This window comes from Polypterus senegalus, chromosome 10 (genome assembly GCF_016835505.1).
Source record: "Polypterus senegalus isolate Bchr_013 chromosome 10, ASM1683550v1, whole genome shotgun sequence".
Lineage (NCBI taxonomy): Eukaryota > Metazoa > Chordata > Cladistia > Polypteriformes > Polypteridae > Polypterus > Polypterus senegalus.
This window is the reverse complement of record NC_053163.1, coordinates 37,415,425-37,438,767: the sequence shown is the minus strand read 5'-3', so window position 1 is coordinate 37,438,767 and position 23,343 is coordinate 37,415,425. Positions and strand designations below refer to the sequence as shown.

At 41.8% G+C, this 23,343-nt stretch overlaps 1 protein-coding gene across 1 annotated transcript in view; it reads left to right on the top strand.

Annotated features, from left to right (window-relative positions):
- The first annotated feature begins 7,091 nt into the window (after positions 1 to 7,091).
- The window catches only part of LOC120536222 (endoplasmic reticulum resident protein 27), a 61,082-nt gene continuing 44,830 nt past the window's right edge, over positions 7,092 to 23,343 (top strand). Inside the window, exons 1-2 of the mRNA XM_039764555.1 lie at positions 7,092 to 7,169; positions 7,376 to 7,467. Of these exons, the coding sequence (XP_039620489.1) occupies positions 7,097 to 7,169; positions 7,376 to 7,467 (165 nt within the window). The 5' untranslated portion in view covers positions 7,092 to 7,096. The remainder of the gene's footprint in view (positions 7,170 to 7,375; positions 7,468 to 23,343) is intronic.

The window sequence follows — 23,343 nt, the reverse complement described above, 5'->3', positions numbered from 1 at the left end:
CGAGAGTTTGCAGGCAGTTTCTGAAGGATGAAAGAATTGATACCATTGACTGGCCCCCACACTCGCCTGACCTAAATCCAATAGAAAACCTCTGGGTGAGACATTATGTTTCGGTTCATCTGACGCTCCCAGCTTGCACCTCACACTGTCCAGGAGGTCAATGATGCCCTGGTCCAGATCTGGGAAGAAATCCCCCAGGACATCATCCGTTGTCTCATTAGGAGCATGCCCCAAACACCCCCCCACCGCCCAAACGTGTTGTCAGGCATACATACAAGCACGTAGAGCCCAAACAAACTACTGTGTATGATTTGAAGTTGCTGCAATGAAATTTCAGCAAAATGAACTGGCCTGCCGCATCATTTTTCACTTTTGATTTTCAGGGTGTCTTTGAATTCAAGTTTCAGTCCCACAATATAGCCTGCAGGAAGGGCTTCCTCTGTAGAATGTGGCTGCCTCTTCTGGCAGCTTCCTACAGAGGCATTCAAGAACACAACAAGGTTACCCACTGGGATTACAACTCTCAGACAGCTCTGTAGGTCTCCAGATGGAAACTCAATGAGGGGGATGCTGTCACCCAATGAAATGGGGGAAGACGTATTCAGTTGCTGCCTCCCACTGTCCTTCCCTTACTTTGGCCTCCCAACTGGGAAAAGTACAACCCATCCTGACTGGGATGCCTTTTCATTCATGTTGTTGATCCTCTATGATAGCCTCCTGGTTGGGTAAGGGAACATCACCCATCTAGGCTGGGATGCCAGTCGTTCCCTGCCATCCATCAGAATATATATTGCATTTTATTTAGTTACCGTATATACTCGCAGATAGGTTGGGGTTTGATGTTACCATGGGCGGCACGGTGGAGCAGTGGTAGCGCTGCTGCCTCACAGTAAGGAGACCTGGGTTCTTGGAGTTTACATGTTCTCCCCGTGTGGGTTTCCTCCAGGTGCTCTGGTTTCCTCCCACAGTCCAAAGACATGCTGGTTAGGTGCATTGGCAATCCTAAATTGATCCTAGTGTGTGGCCTGCAGTGGGCTGGCACCCTGCCCGGGCTTTGTTCCTGCCTTGCGCCCTGTGCTGGCTGGGATTGGCTCCAGCAGATCCCCTGTGACCCTGTGTTAGGATTCAGCAGGTTGGGAAAATGGTATGGTATGGTATTTACTAGGGGTTCCCCCTACTCGCTTTGCTCGCCAGGCACTTCACATCTCTGCCACTCGCATTGTGAAGGGGTGGGGCTGAATGCACCCCAAGGAGACGTGGGTGAAACCCCCTCTTAAACGATGATGCAATGAAAAACAAATAGTTTTTTTTTACCTCCTCATTGCTTGATCAGCTGCTGCTGCTGTTGCCATGCTATCTGATCTGCATCTTGCGCAGCGCTTTGAACATTTAAAAGCCTGTACAGCAGCTGTCCTACTCTTTGTCTTTTATTTCCAGCCCCAGGTGTGGTTAAATCTCTTGGCACAAAGACTTGTCTGGCAGGACGTGAGTTCTTAATATTTTTTAGTTTATAATTTAAAAACGGAATATGAATCTGAAAATCTAACAACATCACATAAGTTCCATAAATTCTGAAAAGAATGATACCAAAAATATATATGTAGGTTTTAAAATAAGCCTGATTTAAAGCGTGACAAAAAACATGACATTAAAAACGTCACCGTTGCACTTTTAGGCTTAGGATTTTACACTATATATAGAGAGAGTAGATATTATTTTATTTTACAGCTACTAGATTTGTTATTCTATTGAGAGGGACTAAATAACTTAAGGTGTGAGGCTTAATCACTCTGGAAAGAAAGTTCTCAGATTATTTCATGCAAATGAATGAACCTGCATGAAAGCCTTATCATAAGATTTTTTCTAGGAGTCACTGGCAACATGGCTGGTCAGTGAATTAGTTTGATAGGAAAGGAGTGTAACATCAAGACCTGTTTGAGAACAGCACAGGTAGTATCCTTTGACAGAGTCCAATGATATTTGGTCACCTGAACACCTGAGTGGAAACCTCACAGGCAACGTCCACTGACTGTTAGATAGGAGTGGAGAAGAAAGGTGTGTGAGAGGATCCTTATGAGGCATTGGAAGAAGCAAAATGAGACAAGGAGTGAAAGCATCTCCTTGGGTCACAATACTGTGTCTCCTGAAGCCATAACAGCAGGAATGGTATTTAGAATAGATATCTCCCAAGGCTATACAGCAGGAGCTTGGTTAGGGCTTGTGTCAGGAATAAACGGTCTTATTAAGGGACACAATAAAAAATAAAAATAAGTCAACATTCATTAACATAGAATAAGTAAGGTCCGATGGCCAGGGTGGACAGAAAACAAAAAAAAAAAACTCCAGACGGCTGGTGAAAAAAAAAATATCTGCAGGGATTCCAGACCAAGAGACCGCTCAGTCCCCTCTGGGCAATCTACCCAACATAAATGAAACAGTCCTCTTTGTATTTAGGCATAGATACCTTTCTGGAGACAGACTCAAGTAAAGGTTTGCCTAGGAGGTAACTACTCAAATAGAAGTTTTAAGATAACTGATATTAAGTGCACTTATGTATCAAATATACAAGAAAGTGAAAATTCTCTCTGTTTTATATAGAGAGAGTCAAAAAATATTGATACAAAGTGAAAAAAAAATCAAACTCCTTCATTTTTGGGTGACAATCATTTTTACAACAACTAAAGTACGAGCCATGTAACTGCATTATGAAACAATGACATTCGGTGTTAGTGGACATCTTTAATGGTTGTGTCCTAATCCAGTGACAAGGACGATAATCAGAGAGGTGTGGGTCTTCTCAGCTTTAAGAGGGAAATAATCCTTTCCTGAAAACCTCTTTGCAAAGTGAATCTTCATAACATGAATACATAATTACAATTTATCTAAAGAGAAAACATTTTTAAGCACTAACTGGCCCCCAAAATGTCCCTCATTTTTACTCAAATACCAACAAACAGTATAAACACTGTCAGAGTATTTTTATTAATAGATAGATAGATAGATAGATACTTTATTAATCTCAAGGGGGAAATTCACATACTCCAGCAGCAGCATAGTGATAAAAACAGACAATGTTAAATGAAAGAGTGATAAAAACACAATGCAAGTTAAAAAATGCAAGGTGGAGAGTGCGAAGCAGGTATAACAGACTATAATCTTGTACAGTGTTAATGTTTACCCCCGGGTGGAATTGAAGAGTCGCATAGTGTGGAGGAGGAACGATCTCCTCAGTCTGTCACTGGAGCAGGACGGTGACAGCAGTCTGTCGCTGAAGCTATTCCTCTGTCTGGAGAGGATCCTGTTCAGTGGATGAAGTGGATTCTCCATGATTGACAGGAGCCTGCTCAGCGCCCGTCGCTCTGCCACCGATGTCAAACTGTCCAGCTCCGTGCCCACAATAGAGACTGCCTTCCTCACCAGTTTGTCCAGGCGTGAGGTGTCCCTCTTCTTTACGCTGCCTCCCCAGCACACCACTACATAGAAGAGGTCACTCGCCACAACCGTCTGATAGAACATCTGCAGCATTTTATTGCAGATGTTGAAGGACGCCAGCCTTCTAAGGAAGTATAGTCAGCTCTGTCCTTTCTTACACAGAGCATCAGTATTGGTAGTCCAGTCCAATTTATCATCCAGCTGCACTCCCAGGTATTTATAGGTCTGCACCCTCTGCACAGTCACCTCTGATGATCACGGGGTCCATGAGGGGCCTGGGCCTCCTAAAATCCACCACCAGCTCCTTGGTTTTGCTGGTGTTCAGGTGTAGGTGGTTTGAGTCGCACCATTTAACAAAGTCCTTGATTAGTTTCCTATACTCCTTCTCCTGCCCACTTCTGATGCAGCCCACAATAGCAGTGTCGTCAGCGAACCTTTGCACTTGGCAGGACTCCGAATCATATTGGAAGTCTGATGTATATAGGCTGAACAAGACCAGAGAAAGTACAGCCCCCTGCGGCACTCCTGTGTTGCTGACCACAATGTCAGACCTGCAGTTCCCGAGACGCACATACTGAGGTCTGTCTGTAAGATAGTCCACGATCCATGCCACCAGGTATGAATCTACTCCCATCTCAGTCAGCTTGTCTCTAAGGAGCAGAGGTTGGATGGTGTTAAAGTTGATAGAGAAGTCCAGAAACATAATTCTTACAGCACCGCTGCCTCTGTCCAGGTGGGAGAGGGATCGGTGTAACATATAGATGATGGCATCCTCTGCTCCCACCTTCTCCTGGTATGCAAACTGCAGAGGGTCGAGGGCGTGGCGGACCTGTGGCCTCAGGTGGTGAAGCAGCAGCCACTCCATGGTCTTCATCACATGTGACGTCAGGGCGATTGGCCTGAAGTCATTCAGCTCACCAGGACAAGATACCTTTGGGACTGGGGTGATGCAAGATGTTTTCCAAAGCCTCGGGACTCTCCCCTGTTCCAGGCTCATGTTGAAGATGCACTGTAGAGGACTCCCCAGCTTCAGCACACAGACCTTCAGCAGTCGTGGTGATACTCCATCTAGACCCGCTGCTTTGCTGGCACGAAGTCTCTTCAGCTCTGTGCTTACCTGGGCTGCTGTAATTGTGGGTGGGGGGAAACTCTCTCCTATGCTGGTATCAGGATGGGTGGAGGATGCAGTACTCTGAGGTGAGAGTGAGAGTGGGTTAGGGTGGTCAAACCTGCTTAAAACATACTTATTAAAACAAAAACTAATGAGGAAATGACATTCATTAAATCATGCCAATAAAGTGCCACAGAGGATTGGCTCTGATCTAACAATAGCAGTTCACCCTGGCCCGGTCGCCCCTAAATTGGAAGGATGGGGGAAGGCAGCTACTTGTCGATACTGCCTCCCCCAAAAACACTAGGTGGCAGTTTCCCTGGAGTGTAGAGGTGCCCTGGATTCCTGCAGGGCATCCTGGGACTTGGAGTTTAGTTTCTCAGCCCTGTTGGGTGCCATGATACCACTAGGGGAAGCTGTCAAAGTACTTCAGGGTTTCTGTACTTGTGACTACCTCAAACTTCCGGGCTATAGGGAAAGGATGAGTCCCCAGGTCCTTTGAAAGCTCCCTCCAACAGGGCTGAGAAGCTGAACTCCAAGTCTCAGGATGTCCTGCAGTAATCCGGGGCACCGCTACACTCCAGGGGAGCTGCCATCTAGCATTTTGGGGGAGGCAGTGTACAGAAAATACCTGCCTTCCCTCATCCTTCCACCCTTTGGGTGTCCCGGCTGTCCCTTACATACCCTGTGTCCTGAGCGTCTGCCTGCTGGGTTTAAGGGGCAACAGCGACCTCTAGCGTCCTTACACAGTGTAACAAGTAATTAAGTGGGGAAATGACTAACACATTTTTTTCTTTCAGGAATTAGCAATAGAATTAGTCTGGGATATTTAGAAGAGGTGATATAGATAAGTCATCACTAATCTTACTACACAATATAAAAGCAAACTTGATCTAAAACCACAAAATGAAACACAAGTCAAAAAGTATCATTGTTTCCTTAACTGGTTTTCTTTTGTTGTTCAAGTTAAGTCTTTTTAAAGATTTTGCTTTGTTTGAGGCAATGTTGAGACCCTTAATCGTGCGCAACACCATATCTCTTATAATGTAACCACAGGAATATCACACACTGTGTATTTGCATGTTATGTTATATCTGTGGACACAAAATGGAAACACCATTGATTTTACCTGTGGGAAATTCTGGTGCCTATAGGAAAACAAAGACACAAAATGGTGGAAAGCTTATGTCACTGGGAAAATGAAGGGAAAAAAGGGATATAAGAAAAAAAGCATTTCTGACACTGATAGGAGGGGCTCATCCACTTGCCCACCTTAAAGTACAGTGCCACGGTCTTTCCGACTAGAGAGTCTTTGAGACACTATTAGGGAAAGCGACATTTAAGGCTCACCCCAGTGTTACTTCTGGAACAATCGCTGGATGTTACGAAGTACTTTTGTTTTAAGATTTGTAGTTTGAAGTTTATATAATGTTTCTTGCATAGTTTTAATATTTTTGTCCCTTCTTGATACCATTTTGTTTTCTGTGAGTGCTGCCATTTTGTGGAACAGTAGACTGTTTGAGCTTACAGAGAAAACAAAAAGATTTGCCAAATGACTGTTGTCACAAAAAGCACAAGCACAAGACACAAGAGTCATAAAAAGGTTTGGGGCAGCCGCCCGTATAATATTCTCTGGCTGCAAATGGATAAATTGCTAGCACTGATGTGCTCAGAACGGAGACCAAAACAACTGATTAGGTTAGTTAAATATGGCGGCTTTAAGGGACAGAAAAGGAAGTGAAGTCATCGAGAGCGGAAGCGGAAGGATTCTCCTCCATAGGGTCAGACCCGGATGTGACTTCATCAAAAGGGCCGGAAAAGGAAGTCTCTTCGGTCATGGGTTCTTCACCGAAAGTGATGTCATCCAAGGGTCCGGAATTAGAGGTGACGTCATTAAAACCAGGAGGAATTTCCTGTGAATGGTCTGCAGTAAAGTGAGAAAAAAGGGCAGTTTACTCTGCCACCCCATGGTCTGCCGTGGAATTGCTCTCATTTGGACCCTTTAGCTGCCTCCCATGCGTATGTGTGTGACACTGTCTAATTAGTGATTTCCTGCCAAGCGTACTTCTACTTCGATTTAGGATTTCACTTGATGAAAGTTCAGTTTGACTTTCTGGATTTGAAAGTTTGCTTCATATTCAAGTTGACATCTTCTCTCCTGGTTACTTAATTAAAAAAAAAAAGAAAATACTGTCTTTCCATCCCTTGGCAGAAAAGCAGAAACACTTCTGGAATCAGGAAGGTATTCTGGAAACAGACCTTGTGAAGCACCATAGCACTACTGATCAGATCATCTCTCTCGACTCTGCTGATTTCTGCGTTTTATGCCTGCTACTACTTAACCTTTCATTTTGAGTTTGTGAAAATGCAGTGAGACAGCAGGTGGCTTTCAGGCAAACCCGCTTATCCACGTTAACCTGGATAGCCTGACATACGTGGCATAAAAACACCTGTGAGTTTCTCACCTGTTGGAGGTCATGTGACTATTGGGAAGGGTAGAGAGCTGGAAACATCAGAGCAGCCTTCCAATTGACAGCGTGAACTCCCGACAGGATGGCTCTTAGGTGCCCGTGGGTCTGGCCTATTCTCCTTTTATTTCCTGCGCTTGTGAGAAGCAAAGACCAAGGTACTCTGCAACATGGCTGTGGCTAAAGTATTAGTCTTAGTTGAGAGGCTGGGTGATTTTTTAAAGAATGCCCGTCTTGAGAGGTACATAGGTTGTTAAACAAAATGGAGCATGATTCTTAATCTACTGAATTAATTTCAACACCCAGATAGAGGTCGAGATGGCTGACTGTGACTTTTCAAATGTTTTCATTCGATGCTGCTCAGGTTCCTCCAGATATCCAGTAAAAATAGCCAGCACTGAGGAGTTGCGCCAGTTCCTTGAGGACTCTGAAGTGGCAGTCATTGGATTTTTCAAGGTTTGTAAAGTTACTGATTATCTTAAAAATCATGTTGTAAGTATTATGAAGGTTTATTATATGCAGTGTTTTGCGATCAGGCATTGAGTGCGTTGGTGTTTAAAATCCTACAACCCTGCAAAGTAATTACAGTACAGCATTCAAACGACAGAATGAACGAGCAACATACAAATGAATTGCGCTAGCAGAGCCGATAAAACTGCCTGTTTTAAAACGTTTAATTCTGTACTTTTCAAGTGTTTGCATGTGTACCATGGGATATTGTAAATACTGCCTTTTGTAAGAAATCTGGTTGTAACAAGTCAGGAGCCATCTTTGATCTGAATGAAAGCATTTTCAAACAAACAGAAAATTAACTTTCATTTTGCAAGATTAAATTTGTTATTTTTTTATTTGCTGTAATAGCAAATACAGGTTGTATTTTTTGCATTACACGAAGCCTAAAGTCTGTGACGAATGTGAATTATCTATTAGGCCAATGGTTACTGTGAATGAACATTCCATTTTTTCATTTATATTTTTCCATAAATGTGCTTATTTATATTACTCTTTGTATAACAAGGATTTCTTGACAGTTTAAACTTGGCTTTCTTTGATAATAACCAGTAACTTTCCACTCTTATCAGCTCATTAATATGCTGTCATGACATATTTTTCTTACCAATGTCTTTATAAGCTCAGAAAATTCTAGTCTAGTTAACACAACTTAACAGAACTGACGACTTTGCTTGCTGTCCTCCAGCAGATCTGCTGTAATAAAAGAAACTTGATTGCATTCATTGCATGTGATTATTTTAAGTCCACATCATTATCTTTTGAAGAGAGTCCTTTTCAGGTTTTCCTGAATACGTTTAGATGTCATGGTATCTGTTATGATATACTAAGACTTATCAAGCAAGTTACTCGAACTCCAGAAATAAGTATGTCATCATTTTCAAGAAATCTTATGCATCTCTCCATCTATCTAATTTTCTGGAACCAGAGTCATAGTTATAGGGAGACATAGCTTATCTAAGCATATGGAGCAGGAACAAATAATGCATGAGATGCCTGAGTATTGAAGAGAACACAATCACACACATTGTTCAGATCTGAGCCAGGTCTGCTAGAATTGTGACGTAGCTTCACTAACTACTCTGCCTTTGTGTAGTACAATGAAACCTTCATATGAGGCCTGCAGTAGTGTGAATCTGGATGATCCACAATGAAATCCAAACGTGTCTAGGAATATCAATAAATCGGACTGGTATTTTGACAAATAAGCAAGCTTCCATCCATTATCCAACCCGCTATATCCCAACTACAGGGTCATGGGGGTCTGCTCGAGCCAATCCCAGCCAACACAGGGTGCAAGGTAGGAAACAAACCCCAGGCAGGGCACACACACACACACACCAAGCACACACTGGGGCAATTTAGGATCACCAATGCACCTAACCTGCATGTCTTTGGACTGTGGGAGGAAAAACATGGGGAGAACATGTAAACTCCACGCAGGGAGGACCCGGGAAGCGAACCCGCGTCTCCTAACTGTGAGGCAGCAGCACTACCCACTGCACCACCGTGTCACCCCTAAGGATGCTTTACTAGGCAAAATTATTTAATTCTGGAAATCATTATACTTAGAGATTGGTTTAGCATTTAAAGTATTGCATATTCTCTGATATTTTCAAGAGTTTATTTTTGGTATTCGGGTTTATCTCACATTCCAAAACCTAAATCAAAATATTAGAATGACTAGCAGCTTACATTTTCTCCGTATGAAATAATGTGGATGTGTGAATGAGCGAGTGTGCCCTGCAATGGACCAGTGGGCTGTCCAGGATTGTCTCCTGTTTTATGCGCAGTGCTTTAGAGATGGGCTCCATCACCCATGAAACAGTGCTGGATTCAAATATTTTAAAAAGAAAATGACTGAATAAGTGGTGAAGTCAAATCATTAGCAGGGCCTAGGGTGACACTGATATCAGAGATGGAGTATTTTCAAAGTGGTGGGGGATTCTTGCGTGGAGTGTTTTGTCAGGGTGATGATCTACTGTACCTACCTAACTGGCCTTTGCAGTTCTTGCTAGTGCTATCAAAAACTTCAGGTATCTCATTACTATCCTTGTTGTCGAGATCAACACCTGCTGTCGTTTAAGAAAGAATCTGATTATTGGTGAGTGAAGAGTGTTATTGTAAGTAATATTTGGATTTTCTGGAGTGTGTCCATAAACCTCTGACTTATAAGACAAAATATAAACAAATAAACAAATTTTGAAATACAAAAAAATTCAAAAAACTGAAGCCCAAAAAAGCCAGGCAGGGAAAAAAGTAAAAGTAAAATCAGTTTGCCTAAGAAATGGCAACAATAAGCAGACACAACCAGTCTGAAATCCAAAAACAAAATCCAGAAAACATCCAAAAATTAATATTACCAGAAAATCCAAATATTACTTATAATAACACTCTTCACTCACCAACAATCAAACTCTTTCTAAAAGGACAGAAGCCCTCAACCAGAATGTCATGGTGGGCCAGCCTCTTGGGTTTCCATACACAGGATGCAAAGAATGTGGCAAAGAAGTATATATAGCAAAATAATAAAAAATATCATTTTACACAAATAATAAAAGATACTTGAATTAAATTTGGCGGTACGATGGCGCAGTGGTAGCGCTGTTGTCTCGCAGTAAGGAGGCCTGGGTTTACTTCCTGGGCCCTCCCTACATGGAGTTTGCATGTTCTCCCCGTGTCTTTCCTCCCACAGTCCAAAGACATGCAGGTTAGGTGCATTGGCGATCCTAAATCGTGCTTGATGTGTGTGTGTGTGTGCCCTGTGGTGGGCTGGCACCCTGTCCTGGGTTTGTTCCTGCCTTGTGCCCTGTGTTGGCTGGGATTGGCTCCAGCATAACCCCATGACCCTGTGTTAGGATATAGCGGGTTGGATAATGGATGAATTAAATTTGCAAAATTACATAAAATTACAAAATGACAAAAATGTATGTAAAATAATAATTTAAAAACAACATAAAAGGCCAAACAAAAGAAAAACCTACTTAGGCCAGGAATTAGACACTGGAAAATCATCAACAATACTCCAGTTGTCCATTGTGTTCATTTTACTGAGACAAAATCCACTGTTGTAGTTATTCAGCGAGGGTTTTATCACTAGCTCAATATCCTTATTTTATTCTTTTTTTCATGTGCTTCAGTAAATTATGTGTATAAAAATGTTTTTCTCTTTAATAGTGTTATGTGAGATAGGGTTTCCTGATCTCTGTTTTTGTTTCTTTGTTATTCCTAGTTCAAAGTATTTTTTGTTCATTGGGAATATTTATTTTATGTTAATAGCACTCAATTTATATATTTTGTTTCTATATGTAAATCTGTTCTTCTATGGCCTTTGTCTTTTATGGGTGACACTCTAGGAGGCGGGGCCACCCTGATGTCCTTCCTCTGGCGGTGTAACTCCTAAAAAGGAGTGAAGTGCATTGAAGTTTGTTGCCGTTATGTTGAGTGTTCTTTTTCTTCTTCTTTCGGCTGCTCCCGTTAGGGGGTAGACCTTCTCTTTCACTCTTGCTGATACTCGTCTGTCATAAATCACTCCTGATTCTCTTCTCCACCTATTCCGCCATGCTTGCACTCTCTTCTTCACCTCTCTTCCACAATCCCCATTATTCTGTACTGTTGATCCCAAGTATTTAAACTCATCCACCTTCGCCAACTCTACTCCCTGCATCCTCACCATTCCACTGACCTCCCTCTCATTCACACACATGTATTCTGTCTTGTTCCTTCTGACTTCATTCCTCTCCCCTCTAGAGCATATCTCCACCTCTCCAGGGTCTCCTCAACCTGCTCCGTACTATCGCTACAGATCACAATGTCATCAGCAAACGTTATGTTGAATACTCTAAATACTGTATTTCTTGTTTAATTTTCCTTTTAAGGAATTAATTCTGCACCATTTTCTGAATTCTTCCAAATCATATGGCTTGGTAGACAAAATCAAAATAATCTTTATAAGAATAATTATTTAAAAATCTAAATCTGAAACAAAAATGTTCCAAGAACAAAAAATAAAGCTACCTAACACGCAACCTGGCAACTCAAAATTTCCAAAACATAAATCCAACAAAGAATACAGAAAACAGAGCAGAGTTAATAAAAAAACAATCAAACAAGAGACACAGGACTCACTATAAGTCCTCCACAATTTCAATGTGCTATCCTGGGGCTTTCCTTCTGCTTTAACCTAAATAGACAGAGGGAGGGCTCGGGCATGGTGACATCAGGGCAGCTCACCTTCTGGAGTACCACTCACAAAATTCAAGGGAGACAAGAGAATATAAACTTACACATAATAACATAATAATACATAAATTGAGAAACTGAGTACTATAAACGTTAAATAAAAAATTACTATCGTCACAATAGGCTGGGGGTGGTACCCATCTGGGAGACCCAGGAGGACCGGAGGAGGGCTTATGCCACCCCCAGACCACTTGGGGGCGACCACCCTGGTGGCTTTGGGGACCACGGGAATTGAGCTTGGAAGCTCAACCCTATAGGGGCCCATGGTCACCACCAGGGGGTGCCCCAATGCCTGAGGAGCCCTGGCCCTCATCAATTCCACCACACCCAGAAGTGCTGGGGGAAAGAAGACCAGGGACACCCAGGTGCGCAGCCGATATTTCCGCCACAGTGCTGGCGGATGATTATAGGGAGGCACCTGGAGCACGTCTGGGTAGGGATAAAAGGGGCCACCTCCATCCATTCGATGGCTGGAGTCGGGTGGAAGAAGGACAAAGTCTTGGAGGAGGAGCGGATGCGGACCTGAAGAGAAGAGAGAGGCATTGTGAGGCCTGGACTTTCGGGGAGTTTTGGGGTTGTGTGGCACTTTTGTAAATATGGAGTCAGTGAATAAACGTGTGTTGGGTGATTTAAACATGTCTACCTGTCTGTGTCCGGGCCATCTCCCGCACTATGAACAAAAAAACACTTTAGACAAAAGAGGCATAAAAAGAAACAAAAATGGAGATGTTTGTTACAGGATTTTGGCTCTCTTTAAGGATTTACAAGTTCGGGATTTGTTTGTCTGTATATTTAATACATACTGTAAGTAAGCCTTTAAAACAATCACAGTCCTGGAGGACTGCAGTGGCTGCAGGTTTTTATTCCAACTAGTTTTCTAATTAGAAAGCAATCCATCCTGATACTAAAACTTGGTATTGAACTATTTAGCTTGTTAATGCTTACATTCATTCAAGAGCAATTTAATTGCACTGTAGAGTTTCCTTCGGTGAGAACATTATCCATGTGTTTTGTGGACCAGAATAGATTTAAACTTAATGGTCCTTCCAATTCCCCTGTCATTCGTTACCAAATATTTTTTATCACAGATACTTCATGGTAAGCATGTTAGTTGGAGAGCTGATGGTTTATTGGTTATCTGCGTCTCATTATTAACTAATGTCTGATTAAGAAAACAGGCAACAATTAAAACTTAAATGCAGCTGCTAAAATCTAAAATAGGCAATTAAGGGTTCTGAATGGTAACAGGCAAGAGAACTAAAATGAAGCCCAAAAATGTATTGCTTTAGTAGCAAATAAAAGGGTTCTAATTAAGAAATAGGTTAAAGTGAAAACCTGCAGCCATAGCAGACCTCCAGGACTGTAATTGAGGACCTCTGATCTACAAAGTAACTAAAATGTGTCTTTGATGAGTAAAGGCACTAACAAGGCACAGAGTTAAACACCAACTTTCATTATTAGCAAGGACTAATTAGGCCACTGACTGGAATGAAAACCCGTAGCCACTGCGGCCCTCCAGGACCGTGATTGAGGACCCCTGCTTTAAAATATGAAAGAACTCTGTGATTTAGGACCTGGGGTTTTACAGTTCCTCTCCTCCATTGGTAATGTGTTTTCAGTCTGGTCCATTTTGGCTTGTGCTGTCCATAAAGCCTACCTCCTTAGTTTGTGGCTAGGCTGTTTTTCTGTTTCTAGGTCATATCTGGAGCTGTGCTGCCAAATATTTTTAGATAAATCCTGTTGTGGAATTTCATGAGCCTTGAATTTCATAACAACTCTTATCTGATACATATGACGTAAAGACATCAAACAAAACATTATAAAGACATACAGGTGTAGTGACCTTGACTGAAAGAAAGTCCTGTCCACAGGGAAATTATTAGCAAGAACCAGAAGATAAAACGATTTGAAAAGGGTAAAATGCAATTAAAGCAAAACTCAAAATTAAGAGCAAAAATCATCTAACCATTCCTAAAATTTCTTTCCCTTACTAAGCTAATCAGAAAATTCTAGAGCAAATACAGGCCCACATCAAAGTGATAAAAGTAAAAGTGTCAGTGGAAGAGAAAATGTGAGCGCATTGCAAAATATTATTGGTCAGAAAGGGCAAAATAGTGTCCTTATAATTGTGAGAAGTCCTTTTCCTTTATCAGCTCATCTGAAAACTGTTGCGCAACATCACAAGTCATGACTGTCAATGGGTGTTGTTCCCATAAACAACATGGCTACCACTATAACAAACACAAAATTGCACTTACTGTAGCGGAAAAGAACTGTCAGTACTCCCAGTTGTTTTGGCAGGTGCCTATTGAATCACAACACCAAGCAAGTTAAGCTTTATATTTTTTGGATTACACTGTTGTTCGTTTGATTTCTATTGAAACATTTGTGAAGAAACCGTGGCAGAGGGATTCAGGTGAGTGTGTGAAAGTGTGTTAAGGTACTGAAACAACAATGGTAGAGTGTGTGGGGTGTGAAAGCTCTGTGAAATGACAGATTGTTACTCAGGTGCCAGTACACATACAAAAACAAAGTAAATTAATCATAAGTAAATACACAAAATATTAAAATTGCTATAATAATACTTTCCTGGAAACATTATCATGCAAACGCTCATAACATGATGTTAGGAAATGCTCAGATCATAATAGCAGGGAATTGGCTCGTTATTTTGTCTAATGGCTATGAAGCTGAACTCAAGACCGCAACATTGCCAGTTAAAATATTGTGGGCAGCGATTGCCCTTCCTGGATTTCATCACTTTTATTTTTGTCATTCTCCTCTTGTGTAATTCCTAGGAATCAGGCTACTAAGACTATAAATTGCATAGAAATTCTAATTCTAATTCTACTGTTGGCCGAAGAAGAAGAAGGAGAAGAAGAGGGGGGAGACGTGTCCAGAGGTAGGAGGAGAGGAGGAAAGTAAAGAGAGTGGAACTGAGGGTATGAATTTTGAATGTTGGCAGTATGACTGGTAAGGGGAGAGAGTTAGCAGATATGATGGAGAGAAGGAAGGTTGACATATTGTGCGTGTAAGAGACAAACGGAAGGGGAGTAAGGCCAGGTGGATCGGAGGTGGATTCAAATTGTTCTATCATGGTGTGGATGGGAGGAGAAATGGAGTGGGGGTTATTCTGAAGGAACAGTACGTCAAGAGTGTTTTGGAGGTGAAAAGAGTGTCAGGCAGAGTAATGATTATGAAGCTGGAAATTGGAGGTGTGATGATGAATGTTGTTAGTGCATATGCCCCGCAAGTTGGGTGTACAATGGATGAGAAAGAAGACTTTTAGAATGAGTTGGATGAAGTGATGAACAGTGTACCTAAGGGACAAAGCGGTGATTGGAGCAGATTTCAATGAGCATGTTGGTGAAGGAAACAGAGGAGACAAGGAGGTGATGGGTAGGTATGGTGTCAAGGAGAGGAATGAAGAAGGTCAGAGGATAGTGGATTTTGCCAAAAGGATGGACATGGCTGTGGTGAATACATATTTTAAGAAGAGAGAGGAACATAGGGTGACATTCAAGAGTGGAGGAAGATGCACACAGGTAGATTACATCCTATGCAGAAGAGTCAATCTGAAGGAGATTGAAGACTGCAAAGTAGTGGCTGGGGAAAGTATAGTTAAGCAGCCTAGGATGGTGGTCTGTAGGATGATGTTGGAGATCAAGAACAGGAAGAGAGTGAGGGCAGAGCCAAGGATCAAATGGTGGGAGTTGAAAAAGGAAGACTTCAAGACTGAGTTTAGGGAGGAGGTGAGACAGTGGAGTTTTTAACCAGATTGTTTAATGGAATCTTGGAAAGTGAATGGATGCCTGAGGAGTGGAGAAGAAGTGTACTGGTGCCAATATTTAAGAATAAGGGAGATGTGCAGGACTGCAGTAACTACAGGGGATAAAATTGATGAGCCACAGCATGACGTTATGGGAAAGAGAAGTTGAAGCTAGGTTAAGAAGTGAGGTGATGATTACTGAGCAGCAGTATGGTTTCATGCCAAGAAAGAGCACCACAGATGCAATGTTTGTTCTGAGGATGTTGATGGAGAAGTTTGAGAAGGCCAGAAGGAGTTGCATTGCATCTTTATGACCTGCAAAAAGCATATGACAGGGTGCCTCGAGAGGAGCTGTGGTATTGTATATGTACAAGGAAAGTGTGACAGTGGTGAGGTCTGCGATAGCAGTGATGGATGCATTTAAGTTGGAGGTGGGATTACATCAGGGATCAGCTCTGAGCCCTTTCTTATTTGCAATGGTGACGGACAGGGTGACAGATGAGATTAGACAGGAGTCCCCTTGCTGATGACATTGTGATCTGTACCAAGAGTAGGGAGCTGGTTGAGGAGACCCTGGAGAGGTGGAGATATGCTCTAGAGAAGAGAGGAATGAAGGTCAGTAGGAATAAGACACAATACATGTGTGTGAATGAGAGGGAGGTCAGTGGAATGGTGAGGATGCAGGGAGTAGAGTTGGTGAAGGTGGATGAGTTTAAATACTTGGGATCAACAGTACAGAGGAATGGGGATTATGGAAGAGAGGTGAAGAAGAGAGTGCAGGCAGGGTAATGGGTGGGGAAGAGTGTCAGGAGTGATTTGTGACAGACATATATCAGCAAGAGTGAAAGGGAAGGTCTACAGGACAGTAGTGAGACCAGCTATGTTATATGGGTTGGAGACGGTGGCACTGACCAGAAAGCAGGAGACAGAGCTGGAGGTAGCAGAGTTAAAGATGTTAAGATTTGCATTGGGTGTGACGAGGATAGATAGGATTAGAAATGAGTACATTAGAGGGTCAGCTCAAGTTGGACGGTAGGAAGACAAAGTCAGAGAGGCGAGATTGTGTTGGTTTGGACATGTGCAGAGGAGAGATGCTGGGTATATTGGGAGAAGGATGCTAAGGATAGAGCTGTCAGGGAAGAGAAAAAGAGGAAGGCCTAAGAGAAGTTTTATGGATGTGGTGAGAGAGGACATGCAGGTGATGAATGTGACAAAACAAGAGGACAGAAAGATATGGAAGAAGATGATCTGCTGTGGCGACCCCTAACGGGAGCAGCCAAAAGAAGAAGAAGATTAATATTATTGTTTGCCTGTGTATGGTGGTTGGGGTGCTTACAGGCACTATTACAGGAAAAAGAAGAATAAAAGCATCTTTGTGTTCTTTTATCTGGTGTTGTGGATGTTTGTTTGTCGGGATAGAGGAGTGACAGCTCCCTCTAGTGTCACAATACCTCAACCACAATGCTTATTTAACATTGCTGTTGTTGTGCCATATAGTGGTGCAAGAGTCAAAATGAGTGAAAAAAATTGTAGAAGACACAAGCATGTCTCAAACATCTGGAGCCATGGTCTATGTGTGTGTGACTGTCTGTCTGTCTCTTCTGTTGCTGCACTCATTACTAGGTACAAATTAATCATTACGCTTCAGTTAACTTGTGCAGTGGAGAACCTGAAATGATAACAGCAATTTTAACTTTTTATTTCCTTTTAGCATCAAGCCTTCTGTTCATTTCATTTTGCTCTCTCTGAAACCCCAATGGTTTAAATTGTATGGTGTGGGGTAATTGGGGGTATGTGTTTTAGGAAGAAGCCCTGTAGACAGAACCTTGCAGTAGCAGATTTCTATGCTATTTTTAACAAACATCTTGATGAATTCTCCCCAAATGTGTATTGTTGTTTGAGAATCACCTCTGGCCCCACAAGATTAAAGATTGTCTGACCCTGAAAATCATATTGTTTTAGAGTAACCTCAGAGCCAGGAGAATAGCTTGATGTAAAGTGCAAAGGAGAAATGGGGCAAAGATTCAAGCAGTCAAAGAAAGTAAGGCAGAAATTGAGTTTGTTGGTACACTGAGGTGCGAAAGTGGACAAGACACCCAACTGTGGAAAAAGACACGCAAGACTTATAAAAGGAAACCAGAGGCAGAAGTGTTTGCTTATTTTGCACTTGCTTGCTTTATACTTAAACATAACCTTCTCCTCAGTATTGCTCTGGATATGGATGGTTTCTTGAGAGTGCCCATCCTGTTGCAAAGTACCATAGGTGGATGTGATACCATTTTGTTCAACTACAAGTTTGTCATATTTTCAGAATGGCCATTCAGCTTTAAAGTTTGCCTCTGATATTGAAATTCAGTTCCTAGATACATGAAGGCAAGTTTTTTTACATCCTTTAATTCTGGTTTTTATATCAGATCCATCACTATACAGTGGTGCTTGAAAGTTTCTGAACCCTTTAGAATTTTCTGTATTTTTGTAGATTTTCACTCAAGTCCTAAAAATAGATAAAGAGAAACCAGTTAAACAAATGAGAAAAAAATATTATACTTGGTCATTAATTTATTGAGGAAAATGATTGAATATTACATATTTGTGAGTGGCAAAAGTATGTGAACCTCTAGGGTTAGTAGTTAGTTTGAAGGTGAAATTCAAGTCAGGTGTTTTCAATCAATGGGATGTCAATCAGGTGTGAGTGGGCACCCTGTGTTATTTAAAGAACAGGATCTATCAAAGTCTGCTCTTCACAACACGTTTGTGGAAATGTATCATGGCACGAACAAAAGAGATTTCTGAGGACCTCAGAAAAAGAGTTGTTGATGCTCATCAGGCTGGAAAAGGTTACAAAACCATCTCTAAAGAGATTGGACTCCACCAATCCACAGTCAGACAGATTGTGTACAAATGGAGGAAATTTAAGACCAATGTTACCCTCCCAGGAGTGGTCGACCAACAAAGATCACTCCAAGAGCAAAGCGTGTAATAGTGAGCGAGGTCACAAAGGACCCCAGGGTAACTTCTAAGCAACTGAAGGCCTCTCTCACATTGGCTAATGTTCATGTTCATGAATCCACCATCAGGAGAACACTGAACAACAATGGTGTGCATGGCAGGGTTGCAAGGAGAAAGCCACTGCTCTCCAAAAAAAACATTGCTGCTCATCTGCAGTTTGCTAAAGATCACGTGGACAAACCAGAAGGCTATTGGAAGAATGTTTTGTGGACGGATGAGACCAAAATAGAACTTTTTGGTTTAAATGAAAAGCTTTATGTTTGGAGAAAGGAAAACACTGCATTCCAGCATAAGAACCTTATCCCATCTGTGAAACATGGTGGTGGTAGTATCATGGTTTGGGCCTGTTTTGCTGCATCTGGGCCAGGACGGCTTGCCTTCATTGATGGAACAATGAATTCTGAATTATATCAGAGAATTCTAAAGGAAAATGTCAGGACATCTGTCCATGAACTGAATCTCAAGAGAAGGTGGGTCATGCAGCAAGACAATGACCCTAAGCACACAAGTCATTCTACCAAAGAATGGTTAAAGAAGAATAAAGTTAATGTTTTGGAATGGCCAAGTCAAAGTCCTGACCTTAATCCAATCGAAATGTTGTGGAAGGACCTGAAGCGAGCAGTTAATGTGAGGAAACCCACCAACATCCCAGAGCTGAAGCTGTTCTGTACGGAGGAATGGGCTAAAATTCCTCCAAGCTGGTGTGCAGGAATGATCAAAAGTTACCAGAAACGCTTAGTTGCAGTTATTGCTGCAAAGGGGGGTCACACCAGATACTGAAAGCAAAGGTTCACATACTTTTGCCATTCACAAATATCTAATATTCAATCATTTTCCTTAATAAATAAATGACCAAGTATAATATTTTTGTCTCATTTGTTTAACTGGTTTCTCTTTATCTACTTTTAGGACTTGAGTGAAAATTGATGATGTTTTAGGTGATATTTATGCAGAAATATAGAAAATTCTGAAGGGTTCACAAGCTTTCAAGAACCACTGTACATAGTCTCAGTATGAGACAGTGTGTGCTTACATTAACAAAATAGTTATAAACCCCACCAAAGCAAAATAAATCATTGTAAACTAAGAAGACAGTCCACCTCCCGCTCTACATTAATGGAGAAGTAGTGGAATGTGTACAGAGCATTTGGAGTTTACATAACAAAATGGCTTACGTGGTCCCTTAACACCTCTTACCTGGTGAAAAAAGCCCAACAGCGACTCTGCTTCCTTAGGAAACTAAAGCAGGCCCTACCATCTTAACAACTCTTTATGAACTTCTGGCACAGCACCATTGGCAGCATCCACTCCCATAAAAAGTGAACAGAATAATTTTATTAGTTATCTTTTTTATCCAACAATGATTCTTTTAGGTACTTGGAAATTTTAGAGTGCTTCACTAACCTGGGAAGAAATGTGAGTATTTTAGAGAAACTGTTAGTATCTGACACCCAAGACACCAGTAATCCTACACGGCGTACAGAACTGCATAAGTCTAGGTGTGGCAGCCATTGGTCTAGGGAGAAGTGCCGGATCCAAAGACTGCTGTAGGAAACCAGAGGGAAAGAAGCTTTCATTACATCACTCTATAATTTAAAAACGTGGTTGGGAAAGCAGAGCTAGCTGTCTGGGACACTGATCACGATTTTAGTCCTGTGGCCTTTAGGTTCACAGCACATAACCTTCAATCAATCATACGTTTTACTGGGAGAGTTCAGCTGGGTTCATCGAGTCTGTTGTTTTGCTGAGAACTGCCAAGTGTACTAGAGCGAGGAAAGCTGCAGTAAAATAAGACGAGCTCTATCTATGAAAGCGTGGGTGACTCTTGTGTTGTGGGGATGGTGGTGAGAGGGAGTGGGGATGAGGGACTGGCATTCCAAAAATTAAATAAAATAAGAAACGCCACTGCAAACCATAAACTGAACCTTTTCACACTAGCATTTTCTAACTTAAGCGGAAAATTATTATTTTGCATAACCTTCTCATGGCAAGTTATGTATGTGTGCACAGCACATGTGTTACTGAAGTCTATTTTTATACAATTAGGGTTCAAGCGGGTTACACAACTTGCTGAGTGTCGCACATTGAGACAGTGGGGGGCTGAACACTCACTTTTAGGCCTTGCAGTCTGGTTCATTTAGACCATAATGCTAGCATTGTTTAATTAAAAACAAGTGGCTAAATGATATACATATATTATTTATTTCTAATTTCAAACTGTACAATGCAACTACTGGTACGGTAAAATAATATAATGGACAGGCTGTGGTTCTCCCACTTGAGAAAATTAAGACAGTAAGCTGGTAGGCCAGTCATTAGATTATCCTCACACATCACAAGGATGGAAAGCATAAACTGTAAATTAAATATCTAATCACAATAAAGTTATTATAATTTATACTACATGGCATATTGCTTTTTTTACTTGATGGCTTTAGATTTAATACAGAAATGTAAGTGGCAATTTTTCATTTGGTTTGAGTCAGCTTCTGTGGTTTTGAGTGTTTGAAAGCTCATAACTGCTCTTTTCCTGAAGGCATCATTGCTCAGGATGTTGATACCATCTATGGCTTACTCTCTGTAAAGTATTTCAATTTTAAGGTTAAAATGTTTGCTTTTATACATTAAGCATTTTCCAGAAAAATTTAATATTTTTTTACAGGGATATCTAGGAGTATCTAAGGCTGCCCTAGTTAACCAAAAGAATAATGAAAACTGTGTGATTTATTTTTGAAACTGCTTAATTCAATTCAGAGTTGTAAAGCCAAGCGGATATTCAGCCAGCTTTGGGCACAATTCAGGGGTGACATGGGCAGCCACCAAGAGCATCATGTTTCTGGGGGCAGCATGGAGCACCTGCACCAAAAAAAATTAGAATGGTCATTACAGCCTAAGCCTGTCAATCTATTAGGGGCACAATTATGTAAGTCACACCAATGCCCCCTCTCCATAGGGCTCCAACTGGGCTTTAACCAGCACTGCCTCATTTATATTTAATTGGAGTATTAGTGTTATTCTGTTAGCGTCTGTACACACAGTTAATGAAGCATCTGACTGGAAAAGTTCTTATTCACAGTGTGCCACTGATTTATATGGAGAGAGCTCCCATTAATTGGAGGCAGACTGCAAGTCAAGTCAAGTTGGGGAGCATGCACTAGTACAGCACGTTGCCATACCCACCACATGACAAAACAACTCTGGATCCCGGTTTGTAACCCCCCCATGCAGACCCGTGGTCCAGTCCTACCTTCTGGAACTGACTCTCTGTCTGCTGCAGCCAGGTGCTATGTGGGTGATCCCTTGGCCTGGTCCAGCCACTCGGGTCCCCAACAATGAGGAACTTACGAGCCGGATCACCCTCAGGGAAACGTGCCACATGGCCGTGGTGCTGTAACTGATGCTCCCTCACAATGCAGGTAATGTGCCTCATTCAGGACTCCACGAGCAACCACTCATTCGACACAAAGTCAAACCAATGGTACCCAAGGATTTTCCGGAGAGACACAGTACCAAAGGAGTCCAGTCTTCTTCTCAGGTCACTGGATAGCGTCCATGTCTCGCAACCATATCACAAGAAAGGGAGCACCAGGACTCTTAAGACTTGGACCTTCGTCCTTTTGCATAGATATCAGGAGCGCCGCACACCCCTTTCCAGCGACCTCATGACTCCCCATGCTCTCCCAATCCTTCTAGGAAGAGTCACCAGAGACATGAATGTCACTGCCAAGGTAAGTAAACCTCTCGACAAGGTTGACACTCTCTCCGCAGACAGACAAACTGCTAATGGCTGTGCCCAAGAGGCTGTTAAAGGCCTGGATCTTAGTTTTTTATCCAGGACACTCGCAAGCCCAGACACTCAGACTCGTCACTCAGTCTCTCTCGAGCACCCCGATCAGAGCCTCCATTGACTGCACAGGTCCACAATTCCTTATCTGCAATTCTAATATTCATAAATTTCCAAAAACCAGAAGTTTTGCCACTTTAGCTTCAGTCATGTTAAGATAAGTGGCACATAGCAAGGTAAGATGCCAATGAGAACCTGAATATGCTAAGGCCATTTAGGGTGAAAATAGTGAAATGGCACACTTTGATATCACTTTCAGAAACAAGCTTCAGTGATGTTACAACTACTTCAATTCTCTGTTTAAAAAAGGGAGCAACAACTACACTGACATCAAAATAACTGTCTCTTGAGATTCATTGCCTATTTTGACACATTTCAGTTTATATGATATATTACATATTTTTTTTGTACATGACACAATAAATTTAAGAATGTTGCAGATGCTTATTGCAGCACTTTAATATACTTTACATAATGCACAGCCCACTCACATTTAGCAATCATACTAAATGTTATCTGAAAATGTAATCAGCTTTGTGGATCAACAGGTGGCAAGACACCACACAAGTGCAGGATATCTTTTAAAAAAATGAGTCACATTCGCACCTAACTGTTCGTGTGTAGTTGAAGGTTTTCCTTGGAGGAAGAACATTTCATTTCTAAGTCTCCTGTATTTAGAAGCAGTTAGAAGCACAAATTCCCTGTTTAAAAATAGTGAAAAGTCCCACAAAAGGAAGACACCTTTGGGAATTTATCCAAAATATTCAATATTTGCACTTGTCACTTCTTCTTCTTTCAGCTGCTTCCGTTAGGGGTCGCCACAGCAAATCATCTTCTTCCATATCTTTCTGTCCTCTGCATCTTGTTCTGTTACACCCATCACCTGCATGTCCTCTGTCACAACATCCATAAACCTTCTCTTAGGCCTTCCTCTTTTCCTCTTCCCTGGCAGCTCTAT